Raw genomic sequence first — 14,263 nt, 5'->3', positions numbered from 1 at the left:
ATTAGGGGTATGCACCATATCTGTAGAGTTTTCCTGTTTGTACTTGTTCATTTCACACATCAGTGGGTTTCAGGGAAGAGAATTATGTAAATAGATATTCTCCTGAGGAAAAATTACCCAAGTAGGGGTGGGCTGAGCCAATATATTTGATATATGAGTCAATATATCAGAGCCTTATATTTGGGATATTTTGGAAATTTAGGCAGACTGTGGTGCATATGTCCAGAGAGATTCTGGGATATTAAGTAGGCCAAATTAAGACAAAATGGCACTCATGGTAGGTTTCTAGGTGACAGTTAAGGACTGGGGATAAGGATGCCAGCTGGGAGATAGTAGACCAGCAGAAAGAGACCTACAACCATGGAGCTCTACCAGTAGAAGGAGCTGGGTGAAAACCCGGAACCCTAGAGTTCCTGTAGTCCCATGCTGGGTCCCATTCTTAAATTTCTATGAGATTCCATCTTGCATTCTTCCTTGAGTTACTCTAGGTTGGTGTCTGCATCTTAAAACCAAAAAACGCCTAAATAAAATAGATGCTTTTTATTTCACTCTGAAATAGGATCCCAGATGATCCATGTGTGAGGGGGAAGGTGAGTAAGTAGGGTTTCTGAGAAAAATAAAGAACACAGTCATTGTGGAAAATGAGAGAAAAAACTGACAAGGAAACAGTTGCTGAGCAGCATCAAGGACCCAGTTGAAGTTGGAAATTATGAATTTACTGTGGCAACTTTTGGTGTGTGACAGTCAGGAAGATCCAGGACTTGGAAAGACTGGTTAGTGGCACACAGGATCTAAAGTCTCTGGGCTGTCCTCTGCCATGGGGTCTGGTCTGAAAAGAGAAGGAAGTAAAGAAAGGATAGGATTCTGATGGGGAGAAAACAGACAGTTGTCAGAGGAGTAAAGGCCTTGTTGTAATTGAAGCCAGGAGGTGACCAGAGCCAGGAGGTTGTGGTAATAAGTTTAAGATTTTAAAGGCAGAGTGGTTTTAGATTCTGTCAAAGCTCTGATTGTAACCATGAAAAATAATGGCTAACTTCAGTTATCTTGCCTTTGTACCTCTCACCTATTTAGGTTATAGCAGACGTTGTTTATCTTGATATTAATATAGAACAGCTGGGGAAAAAAAGGCCAAGTAGTAAGCAGAGTGTTTATTTTTTTAAAATTACTTAAAAAAGTTGTTTACAGAGATGTGGATTTACATAACTTGGCAACAACATTTAAAAATGTACAGGCTATTTCATATTATTGCACTTACTCTTTAATATATAAGGCATTTTATTTTACATAAATAAAGGATAATGTATAATATACAACAAGTGTGGTGCCAATAATCGTCAAACCATACAATTCAATGAGATGCATGTGGGAGGGTGGAAATGAAACCCAACCTCCTCAGCTTTCACGGTATATTCTTGCAACTACGATTTACATGTTATGACACATTTACCCTCATAGCTTACTGTGAATGACTGACCAGTTTAAAAAAAACAAACGAGTTTTAGTAGGACAATACTATAGTGTTCACTTCAGGAAGCGTGGGAGCTTATTAGACTAATTAGAAACACTAGTCATGCCTTGAACACTGAAGACAAATAAATAGCTTTCTATCTCTCAGGATCAAAATTCAGCTTTTGCTTCTTCCCTTAAATTCCTACTGTTGGTCAGGGAATCCTTCTGACATGATGGAATAGAAATAGCTGATGACTTGGTATGAGAAGCCAGAGGTCCACCCTTGTAATGCCATTGCTCTAGAAAGTTCTGTCTGTTCACATAGAACTGTGCATTTACTATTAGAGTTTTATGATGGATTCTACATTTCTTAAAGGCAAAGCTGTAAAAGTAGAGGCAAAAAATGGTTTTCAGTATTGACTTCAAGTAGTCTCTTAATTTTTAGGCAAGAAGTAGAAACCATGAAATTGACCCCAGAGACTTCAAAAATAATCTAGCATGCACCTTGCACTGACTTCCTATAATATCCTACCTGTAACTGTAATGAAAATTAGAATCTAAGCTTAATCAATCAGGTTTTTCTAGCTAACTGCTGCACTATATTTTCCTTTGCATAACCTGTTGAAAAATGAGAAATCTGGGCTCAGACAAGCCAGGTATTTTACTCCCATCTGAGGGACCTCACTGTGCCAACTTCACAGATCTTTAGCAGAATTGGTCCTCAGAAAAATGATGTATATAGATGTCAGCTCAAGTATCTCCATGATCTGGGACTTATAGCCCTTTACCTGGCTGTAGGTTATTTTTTAAAATCACCAACATAAAATCTTAGAATCATGCATGCAGGTATGACAAATACAATCTCCACCCGTATTTCCAGGACTCAATGGGCTGGCTTCTTACCACCACCCGAGGATTTAAGTTGTAAATACTACATACTCCTTCACCTTGACAGTGACTCACCCTGTTTTTCCATTTTCTTCCTCGTTCTTACATTTTGGTAAACAAAGCTGATGAGGCTTTGGAATTTAGGAAAATAAGGTATAGTGCAAGGGGAGAAAAGCCAACTTTGTCACAGGGGAATGGCACATGGAATAAGAATGGGTACTTTGAAGAAGCTCATGGCAGTGGGGGGGATGTTCACAAGCAGCATGAGTCGCATTCTTCTGGAGGAAAATACTTTTAGCAAAAGGAAGAATTTGCAAAACAGGAATACACAACAGCAACAACTTCAGTCATTATAGAGTTTTGTTATACCAGGTCAAGAAAAGAGATCCATTAACTAGAAACGTCACATTTCTTAAGTGTGCTGGGAAAGCAGAGAAAAACCAACCCAAAGTTTTTCTCAAAAGGATTAATATATGCTGCTCAATTTGGATTTGTAAATAGAATACTTTTGCTTATAAATCTAAGGACACTAAAAAGATACTTCTAAAAATTTAGTTGAAATGAGTGGTTGGAGTGCATGAAATATAGAAGTGGAAACCCATGGCTGATAATTTTGTCTGCTTTGTGTTGTCCAGTCTTGAATTTAAGCACTTATCCAAGACAGGTTTGAAAACCAGATGCAAGGTGCTTTCAGATCTGCAACTCCCTGCTCCTTGTAGACAGTGAAGTTCACGGCTGTTTAGTGCAGTTTTTGGAACTGTTATACTGTAAGCAGCCTTTGACTTAACCTTGGAGAACTAGAAGGTGATCATTACTTCATAGTCAGTGACCCATTGAATTGAACTCTGCACCCATATATTGTACATTACACTAGTTAAAAAATATTACTTTCTTTATTTTGCCTTTTCATTATTTAGATAATTCCTGAGCTCAGCCTAATGATTAGGTCATAATTTCATTTTTTTTCTCTAAGCCTTATTTTCTTTTCAGGATAACATATATAGACTTACAGCTCTTCCTTCCATTGACTGTGCCTAAAAGCATGTCACTTACTTAAAAAATTATATAAAACTAGTCTTTTTAGCTGTGACATATGTGTTACCCATCCGGTCTCTTTGCACCAGGACTGTATGTTGGGAGAGGTGGCAGGAGGGAAGTGAAGGTGTAGCTAGGTGTTTCAGATGAAGAAGAGCATGTCACCTCTTCTTCATCTGAAACATGTCAAGGAGGGCATAGGCACTGGAACCAAACGACCCCTGCAGGCTTCCAGAGTTCAACTTCATTGCTGCTGCAACACAACAGGTCAGGCTTCGTGGAAAAGCAAAAAAATTGGAGATTTTTAAAGTCTCGTCTATACTATTTGTCGTTTCAAGAACCTGTCATTTAAAGAAGTCATTCTGATTTGCTAAAATGAGGAAAGAACTGAGAAAACAAGAGTCATGTTGAAATTCATGAATTCCGATGCTTTCTAATTACTAACTGCACCGGTCCTTCTGGAACAGACTTCATAATATTCCAGGCATCAAAGTGTATGAGCCCAACCAGGGGCTTCCCATTAATAGCGAGAATTTCATCTCCAGCTTCTATTGTTCCAGCTTGTTCTGCTGCACCACCTGTCAGAACAAATGCAGAATGAGGGTTTGAAAATTTCATAGCTTTCCAAAATTTCTAAAATTTAAATGAGAAGCTCTAAATGATGTATGCCTATATTCTTAAAATAGGGAACTATTTCTTAGGATACAAAACACAAATACCAATAAAAATCAGTTGAATTACATTAAAAAAAATCAATTTTCTCACCCCCCCCCACCAAAATACAAGACAAAAATAAGCGACTGACAAGGGGGTGAGAATTTAAATGTATTCAACAAAGGGTTAGTATCCATTACTAGATGAAGAACTACAAACCAATAAAACAATACAAAATGAAAAAAAGTTAGGCAAAGGAAATCAGTAGAGTTAAATAGCCAGTGAATTCAGGGAAATAGGCTCAACTTCCAATTGTTAACAGATATTGGCTGAAACATTAAAGTTCTGAGAGGCAGGAATCATCTGCTCACCAGTGACTGGAAGCTACTTAATTGATTCTCTGCAAACAAATATTTCTTCATTACAGCTTTTTGTAGGTTATAGCAAATTTGTGAGCTTTGAAAAAAAGATTAAGCTTTCTCCACCTACTTTCTTTTTTTTTTTTTAAAGAAAGAGTGAGAGAGAGTGAGAAAGAGGGAGAGAGAGAGAATTTTTAATATTTATTTTTTTAGTATTTGGCGGACACAACATCTTTATCTGTATGTGGTGCTTGAGGATCGAACCCGGGCCGCACGCATGCCAGGCGAGTGCACTACCACTTGAGCCACATCCCCAGCCCTCTCCACCTACTTTCTTGCACGTATACATCGAAAACAAACATCACATTGAAGAAGAAATGCACATTGGCTATAGAATCATTTTATCATGACAAAATGACAAAAAATTCCAAAGTATGAAAGTAAAAATTCATTTTCTTAGAAATCTTAATTAGATCTCAAAAGACTAAGTAGATGTATGTATTTCATTGTGATGATCTGAAAGTCATTAAATATTTTTATACATAAAGGTTTTTTTGTTTTTTTTTTTTAACCAAATTTGATAAAAATACAGCCTGGAAGAAAGTAAGTCCAAATCTAGTCCACCCAAGGACAGAAACATTTTCTATGGGAATGATAGAGGCAGATATCATAGAAGAGTCTAGGCCTCACATCAGCTCCATAGTGGAACAAAGAGAAGGAGCTGGTTGCAGTCGCTGCTTTTTTATAAGTTCCTGGAGGAACCAGAGCACTGTTGTTTGGCATAACCAGTTATAGTTATGTTAGTACATCCAATATTCCTGTTCTAGAATATTAACTGAAGGCCTCAAGAAGGTTATATGAAAACAAGTAATTTGGAGTCTTCACCTGGGTCTAAAACGTGGAGTGTTCCAAACAACCAAAGCAGAAGCCTATGTTAGTGGGATGCACACCTTCGGGGCACACCTACATGGACTACAGCTGCGTTGTGGTCTCCAGTCTGTGTCTATGGGCAAGTTACAAATTCCTCTAAACCAGTTTCTCATCTGCAAAATATGGTTACAGTAATATCTGCCCTGTTATCTTACTAGGTTGGTGAAAGGATTGAATAATTTGAACTACATGAAAATCCTTCAGGAAACATTCCATGCTGTGCAAACCAAAGATGATACCAGCTTTTGGACTTTAAAGGAGTGAGAAATAAACTTCTCTTTGGATTATACCTCTGCTATTTTAAGGTTGATATTTCATGAGGCCAAACAAATCCTGATTGAGCAGGATAGGTCTCTCTCCTCATTTACTGAGTTTTAAAAAACATTCTTTGGGAATCTGGCTTTTATGCTGTTTCCCCAAATCATCTTCCATAGGTTTTCTTTGACACTTTCTTAGGTTCTTGCTGCTGTTATTATGAATTGGTATTAAACGGAGCAGAATCTGCATTTGGCTTTTTTTACCCTGTTTATGCTATTTTTGAGCTGGTCTTGGTTAGTGTACAAAGATCTAATATATTTCTTAAGTTGCCATATTGCTTTCCTTGTTTATGTTGCCATATTGCTTTCCTTTTTTATGAATTTATGTTGTCCTCCGTTCTGTTACAGAATGGTAAGCTGTTTCATGACTTCATATTAGTAAGTCCTGCCACATTCCCCGCTGAGAGATGACCCAATAAGTGGTTCCGCTGGAAGTAACGAGGGCTTTCTTTTCTCTGCATTCTTGATAACATACGAGATTTGTTATTTTTGGCCAACCTGACATTAAAAACGATTCCTGATAGTTGTCATAATTTTCATCCCACAATTAATTTAAGTTTGCCCTTCTGTGTTTCTTGGCCATTTAGGATTTTTAACATTTGTTAATTTTCTATGCTTCCTTGTAACCTGAATTTTTAATTTTTATTGTGCCTGGGATTGAACTCTGTCTCTCTGGTATGCTTGGCAAGCATTGTACCACTGAGGTACATTCTCTGTAAAATTTTTTTCTTTTAATTTTGAGACAGGATCCTGCTCAGCTGCCCAGACTGGCTTCGGTTTTGCAGCTCTCCTGCCTCATCCTCTTAGCAGCTGGGAATACAATCATGTGCCACTGGACCCAGTTTAGTTGTGTTTTTTCCCCCTTCTTTTTCTTTCCTTTCTCTTTCTCCTTTTCTTTCTTTGCAGTTACTTAACCCAGGGCGTTGTACAGACTAGATAAGCACTCTTGTGCTGAGCTATTCCTCTAGTCCTTTTAAAGAAATTTTACTTTGAAATAGGAAAGTTGTCAAGATAGCTGGAACTGGAGATCCTGATGCCTGAGCCCCTCAAGTAGCTGGGATTCAGGTGTGCACCACTGCACCAGATGTTTTGTATTTTTCTTGAATTATAGTTTTTTATTCAGTAACCTTTTTTTGATTAAATACAATAGATGTTCTTCTAGTCAGTCACTTGTATTTTTGTATCTGCTCAGATTTTTTTCCCCCCATATATTAAACCTTCTGCTGTCAAAAGTATCACATAATGACATTTTGGTCAGTGACTTGCTGCATATACAATGGTGGTACCATAATATTACATCACCTAGAGTGGTGTGGCTGTCTTAGTGTCACTGTGGTGTTTCTGTGGCAACTAAGTTGACTAGTAGTGCATCTTTCAGAATGTATCCCTGTTGTTAAGTGACATATGATTGGTTTTTTTTTAAAGATGGTTTTCTGTTATGTTGAATAAATAATAAGGGTTATTGCTAATGTATAAGTAAGTTCTTTTCCAAGATCTCTGTATATTGATTGTGAACTCCTCAGTTTGGTGAACTATTCACATTGGCCTGATATTAGATTATCTTAGGTTCTTCTTCTTCTCCCCTCCTCCCAATCAGGAAGTATGAACAGTTTTCCAATTATATTCCTATATTTCCAGTTTTCATTTCTTTTGTTTTTGGATTATGTATTGCTGAGTTATTTGGTAAAATGATGAAAGGAGAAACATTTCAGAAGAAGCCCAGACCCAGAATTGACGATGTTCTAACTTTTTCTTGGGTGGCTGCTGCTGCACATAAGGAGTTAAAAATAACTGTTTATTAATTTGGTCATGTATACAATTTCTGACCTTTAAGGGAGATACAATATTTAGTTATTATTAAAAAAAAATTTTGTGGGGGGTAATAGATTAGGTCTACACAAAAAATTGGTACAGGTTAAATTTCCCTTAACTGAAGTGCTTGGGACCAGAAGTATTTTAGATTTTGGAGTTTTTGGATTTTGGAGTTTTTTGGATTTTGGAATATGTGGATAGACTTTACCAACTGAGCATCTCTAATCTGAAAATTGAAAATGCTGCAAATTCTAAAACTGAGCACAGGCTCCCCAGTCAGACTGGGTGCTAAGCCAGCTGCAGCTCTGGGGTTGGGGTACATTGGCCTTAGACACCTTTTTGAGCTATGTTTTTTTTTTTTTTTTTTGTACCACGGATTGAATCCAGGGGTGCTTAACCACTGGGCCACATCCCTAGCCCTAGCCCTTTTTAATATTTTATTTACATATAGGGTCGGTCTCGCTTAGGGCCTCCCTAAGTTGCTGAGGCTGGCCTTGAACTCACAATCCTTTTGCCTTAGGCTCCTGAGCTGCAGGGATTACAGGAGTGGAACACCACCCCGCCTGCTGTGTGCTTCTTAGCCTATGGAGGCTGTCCTGTGACTGGCCCTGGAGGCAGCGACTCCAGCTCCTTCCATGAGTTCCATTCAGCTGTTCCTCTGGAGTGATGGCTTAGTGGGTAGATGGACAGCAGATGCCCTCCGTCTTCTGTAGGTGTTACTCTGTTAACTTTTGGCATTCATGCTGAGGAACTGATCTGTTGGCTATTTAGATTTCCACATTATTCTTTACATGATTTGGGTTTTTATATATGCAGCCTGTTTTGCCCTTAATGATGTATCCCGCTCCCCCCACCGCCCCAGTTTGAGGACTCCTGTTTTTAGTTTTGGAAAAGTTTTAATTACAGTTTCTCCTCATATTTCCTCTCATCTGTCTTTTCCTTCTGAAATACCTTATCCCTTTTACCCTTTTGTAGTTTAAATTGTTTCTTCTGTCACTATTCTTACAAATTCTGTCCTTATATGAATTCAGTCTACTTTTTTATTAATTAAAAATACATTTGACTTCATTTTCATTAAAGGTGTGTGTGGGCATTTGTTTTTTTTTAACATCTCTGCTCCTTTTGAATACGCTCTTGATGCTTGGATATTATTCCTGCCTTTATTTTTTAATGGGCTTTCCTATTCATGGGGCTCCCAGCAATGGATCTCCACGTCCTGTGTACTCCGAGAGCTGTCCCTTGCCAGTGCTGTTATAGTTAAGTTGCTTCATGCTTGCCTTAGCTCAGCTCTCTGTCTACTGTTCTGTCAACTAGATGAGTAACTACCTTGGTACTGTTAAGTTCAGACACCACGTAGCAGAGGCCCGACTCCTGATACGTGCCCGACTTGTGCCTGCTGGTAGGGCCAAGGGCAGACAGCCTGTGTTGGCCACCACCCAGAGCTACAGAGCTGAGCTGTTGTCACCCCCAGCTGACTGGTGGAGAACAGATCAGCCCTTTCCTTCACAAGATGCCTGGTTCCAGTTGTCCACAAATTCAGGAGGTGCTCAGCCCCTACTCCTGGGTGGACACTGGAGCTCCAGCTTCCACTTCCTGTTTCCCATGTCCTGCTTCCTCTGGGCCACAGGGTGGCAGCCCTGCTTACCTGTCACTATGGATTTCACTTCAACTTTTGATCCATAGAGGTTTTTTTTTTTTCCCCATTCTTCAGCTAAGATAGCAGAAGAGATAATTTAGTGTTCATGTGTTACTCTTGGCCACAATGGAGTAAGGTCAGGGCAAATGACCAACAGAAAAGGTTATTGTGTGCGCAGGCGCTCTCAGAGGTAGTCTTGGCAACTTGATGGCAGTGAAGTTCTAGATCCACTCAAAGAACTTCTAGACAGCAGCATGCCGTCAACGACTTGGGCCAGCCTCCCTGGCCCCCAGAGGCCCTTATTTTGGTTCTTGTGGCCTCTGGGTTAAACAGGTCAGCAGTTCACAAGCACTTCACCCTGTGCATTTGCTTCTTCCTCCATGTGGCTCTCAAGGTTTCCTAGAAGATGGGGTAAGGCTGAGAGCGCTGGAGATTGTTTTTTTAAAGCACAGATCTATATTGAATTTTTTTTTTTTTTACTATTAGTGCTGTGTGTCAGGAGTGGAGAAAGGCTTCAAAATTATTATATAATTATAGAAATACACCAAAGGTCAGTAACTAGTGACTAGTGGTCATTAAAATAATAATAAAAAAATCCTTAGCTAAGAACTGATGTTACTATTTATTGACTTATTTTGTAACATTCTCTTATTTTTATATTTTTAGATGTTGATGAACTTTATTTTATTCATTTATTTATATGTGGTGCTGAGAATCGAACCTAGTGCCTCACACATGCTAGGCAAGCTCTCTAAGCCATAACCCCAGCCCACTTTAATGGGTTTCTACTCTGTACCAACAATGTCAATACATAATTATATTACAATTATATCATTAATATAGTTATTCAGTTTAGGAATCTGAAGAGATTTTTGAAAGCTGCTCAAGATCATAAAATGAATTATCCAAGTTCACAAAGAAACCTCATCTTTACTGATCATTTCAATAAGATCTACCTCCTATTTATATATATATATATATATATCTTGTCAATGAACATTCATTTTTATATATTTGTATGTGGTGCTGAGGTCTGAACCCTAACCCTCACACACGCTAGGCAAATGCTCTACCACTGAGCTATAACCCCAGTCCCCATCTTGCAGTCTAGTATTTTCAGTTAGAGAGATCTTGGCTGGTGTTAAGTACTCCTGACTGGTGAGTCTGATGGCGTTACTTAGCTTGTTAGTCACCTGACAGGCTGTTACATGGATACAGCATGAGTTTTAATATGTGTAAAAAACTACATGGCTGACCCAGAATAATCCTAACATGTCAAAAGCATTAAAAACATTTTAGAATTTTAAAAACGAGTGTGAAGCCAGACACAGTGGTGCATGCCTGACTTGGGAGGCTACGGCAAGAGGATCCGAAGTTCGAGGCCAGCCTCAGCAACTTAGTGAGACTCTCTCTCAAAGTGAAAAATAAAAAGGGCTGGGGATATAGCTCAGTGGTAAAGACTCTCTGGGTTCAATCCCCAATACTAAAATAAAATAAAATAAAAATAACAGAATCAAATCAAGTTTGATTTCCAAATGGATGGCACTGATTTTTCATGGAGACATGTGGAAATGGTAGGAGGAGGCTGGCTGAGCTTCCCCGGACATTACCTTTGTACACCCTTTTAATGACCAGGGGCCCATCTCCAGACATGGATGATTTTCCTCCATCCAGACTCAGTCCCAGCCCAGCTGAGGTCTTTAACACTTCAACACACAGAGCACCAGGAGCAGCTCCGCTTCTCCCTGCAGCAATGATATTTATCAGGATAAAAATGACAGGGTTGCTCATTGTGCCACGTGCCCAATGACCCGCCCCCAAATGCATTACTCCCACTGCAGTCTCCTGCCACCCTCAAGTCCTGTAACCCATGAAGTACTTTCAGCAAAACCTTTGGGCTCTGCATTCAGGCTGGTCTCCAGCATGTGGCTGCCCGCCTGGCTACATTCCTGCTGTGCTTGCGTATTCTGCTCTCCTGTGTATTTCCCGCAAGTGTGGAGAATGCTTTTACACCCTAGCAGAAATCCCCAGAAAATACTGCTCTTGCCAAGCCCAGGGCTTGATGGTACGCATCTTAGTGAGGATGGAAGTAACACTTAGGGAGTCGAATTGGATTTCCTGCTAACCCTGAATTCTGTGCCGCAGAGTGTCACCGTCTGGTACTAAAAGCAGCAGCGCCAAAGTGTCTGGCCTCACATGAGGGCTGTCATAATTGACTCAGAAGCTCCCTGGGACTGAGCAGGGCTTCCTTCCTTGCATCATGCTCCTATGAGGGGAAATCCTGCCTCCAGGCACGGCTGCCTTCACTGGCATCTGGCTCCACTGTGAAGAGAAGCGTTTCCATGGTTACACCTCCTCCATTGCGAGGAACTGGCGCCCACTCTGTGCTAGTTTGGAGAGGCCAGGCTGAGGTCTGAGTAGGAATTGTAAACTCGCCTTTTAATGATTCTTCTGTGCCGTTCCAGCCAAGGATATTAGAGTTGAGTGGAAAGGTGCACTTAGTTGCTTGGGAGGCAGGGGAAGGACCACAAAGGAATTAAAGGGCCCACTTAAACACATTGGTTAGGGCGGAGGCGGAGCTAGCTAGCATCATCACCTTTGAACATAAACCATTATTGCGGCTTAAAGCCAAAGCACATGGTCTGAAGAACATTTACTAATACAGGGAGTGACACAATTTTTCAATAGGTGACTTTACTTCCTATTAAACAGAAAAACAAAAAACCCATCCAGGGGTGCTCTGCCTCCCAGAATCACTTGGAACATTAAAGAGGTGCTGATGCCAGGTTCCCACTCCTTAGCATTCTGATTTCATTGAGGAATTTTCTGGACCAAGCTTTCCAGGTATCTCCAATGTGCAACTTATCATATCAGGCCTAAATCAGATGCTGTCAGTGTTTGCCAAAAAATAATTGCATAGGACCAGGGAGCCCCAGGGCAGGGAAACCCCAAAGAATAGCAATGAGCTTCAGCCCTCAAGGTGCTGACAGCTGGATAATGCTTCTGGGTCTGGTTCAAGGTCATTGGTCTGGAGGTGCTTCAGAAATACTTCAGGATTATAAGTGATAATAAGATGGTCTTCTCAAAAACTCTGGAAGCTATTAGGATTAAGTGCCAAATGTTTCCTTTGATAGGTTGAATCCCCAGGAGTCCACTGAAAATACTCGAACCACTGGAGAGTGCTGGGGCAAAGGTGAGCATCAGTCTGATGAGGAAGGTGTTTCCGTGTTTTGGGAAAGGTGTCAGCTCTCTAGGAGTGGAAAGCAGAAGAGCCGAGGACACGGGAGCCACTGTGTTGGAATCTCGACAGGTAGAGTTTCTCATTTGTTCAATGGATTCAAATCCATTTTCAGCAAAATCTTTACAGATTGCTCAGGCCACAGTGAAGCCAAGTTTTAGCAGAGACATTCAGCTACCCTGGATCATCAGGGGGAGATGCTGAAAAGAAAGCAAAAGGCCCCTCCCAGAAGGCAGTGGCCTAACTCAACTCCAATAGATCTTGTCTGCCTTCTGGACTAGAGAGAAGTCATTCCCAAATGCAGAGCTGGAGGACACTGGGTGCAGTGCTTCTCTGGAGGCTGAAATCAGCCTGTGGTCAGAAACAAGCGTACTTGGTGCTGAGGCAGTACCTCGCAGAGGGGCACAGAGAATCCCTTGTAGCAAACTCTTCTCAGCAGATGAAGGCTGCAGTCTGTTTTCAAACACAAAAACATGTTTGCTCTTTCATTTCCTTATGTTCTTACAAAACAGGAAAAAAAATCTCAACCTTGATGTTTCCCAGGGACAAATCTCATTCTTGAATTTCTCCTTCAATACGGATTTTCCCTGTCACAAGAATTCCTTGATTTTACTTACCAGCCACTTAAGTTCTAACAAAGAGATGTAAATATGATGGTGTCTCCTTAGGATGTTGAGAGAAGCTGCCAAGTAATTTTCAGCAGTGTGGCTTTCATTACTGAGTTTTAAACAAAATTGTTTGTAATACTTCTTTTGCAGGAAGCATCCCCAAACACTATATTTCACTACATTCACTTTTTCTGATTCAGGAACTGGCCATTATTTTTTTTAATGTCTAACCAGAAAGCTGGTTATTGAACCGTTATCTTACCAGTTCCAGGCTCCAGAGACATGGTCTTTCTGGAAAGCGAACCCTTTCCATTGGCCATGGGAGGCTCCTGCCTGGAGGAGGATCTGGGCTGTTCATTCCCTTTCTTGATGACCATGAGGACATGTCTGTGCAGCTGTGCCTGATGCAGAACCTTCAAGACGTCTCCGTGGGCTAAGCCAGCCAACGAGGTGCCATTGATGGAGAGAAGGAAATCCCCTCGGTTCACAGTCCCTTCCTGAGAAGCCGCCCCCTGAGAAAACACCCTGTGGACCTGGAAAGGAGAAAGGAAAGGGGCACAAAAGCTAGAATCCATTTATGACCTCCAGGGATGGCAAGACAGCAACTGCTACTCTGTAGTGAAGACAAGTTCCTCATGACAAGTTTTCTTACTCGTGACAAATATTTAAGTTGATCAAAATCATTCAGTGCCGGTCGTGGAATTACAAATGTCAATACCAGCACATATTTTTTACTCAACTTCTTGTTAGTGTCTAATGTGTGTGGCATCCGTGAGGCAACAGGAATACAAGGACAAATGAGACCAATGAAAGTGGCCTTCATGATCTCGAGGCCTCTGAGTGATACAATATCTTCCATCATTATTCTTTGGAAAGAAGTAATTTTATAAGTGAATTTAAGTTAGGTCAGTTGATCCTCAAGTTTTTCTAGTGCTTAAATAAGATATTTAGGCAAGTTATAAGGATATAGATAACTGTGCTTATATGTATTGACATGTGGTCTCTACATGTCAGTCATATGTCTATCTTCTTTGTCAATGAAAATACTGTGAACTACTTCCTCCATGTTTCCATTTCTGTGTAAGTAGTAGCTAACACAACTCAGAAGCCTTTGAATGTCATGATCAGAATCTGTATCCTGTTCAATCTGTATCCTAATGGCACTGTCACTTACCATGATTGATTTTGGCTCCACATCTGTCCCTCCTGCCACACTGAATCCCAAACCTGAGCCTTCTTTTTTATTCAAGACTATGAAGCAAATATCTTCTTTATTCTAGTTAAGAGAAATAGGAAAACAATTTACTGTATATTCCCAGTGCCAAGAATGAGAAGCT

The 14,263-nt window shown here is 40.3% G+C and overlaps 1 protein-coding gene across 6 annotated transcripts in view; it reads right to left on the bottom strand.

Moving 5' to 3' along the window:
- Positions 1-1,133: 1,133 nt before the first annotated feature.
- Pdzd2 (PDZ domain containing 2) overlaps positions 1,134-14,263 on the bottom strand; it is a 234,553-nt gene continuing 221,423 nt past the window's right edge. For 5 of the 6 annotated variants that reach the window (XM_076857333.2, XM_076857335.2, XM_076857336.2 and 2 more), the window contains 4 exons: positions 14,101-14,202; positions 13,189-13,459; positions 10,691-10,825; positions 1,134-3,950 (listed from right to left, as the gene is read on the bottom strand). In XM_076857333.2, coding sequence (XP_076713448.2) covers positions 3,787-3,950; positions 10,691-10,825; positions 13,189-13,459; positions 14,101-14,202 — 672 coding nt within the window. In that variant the 3' untranslated portion in view covers positions 1,134-3,786. The remainder of the gene's footprint in view (positions 3,951-10,690; positions 10,826-13,188; positions 13,460-14,100; positions 14,203-14,263) is intronic. The other variant, XM_076857334.2, reaches the window with a different exon arrangement.

This window comes from Callospermophilus lateralis, chromosome 5 (assembly GCF_048772815.1).
Source record: "Callospermophilus lateralis isolate mCalLat2 chromosome 5, mCalLat2.hap1, whole genome shotgun sequence".
In the NCBI taxonomy this organism is placed as follows: domain Eukaryota; kingdom Metazoa; phylum Chordata; class Mammalia; order Rodentia; family Sciuridae; genus Callospermophilus; species Callospermophilus lateralis.
The sequence above is the reverse complement of the archived record's forward strand: the minus strand, read 5'-3'. Positions and strand labels throughout refer to the sequence as shown.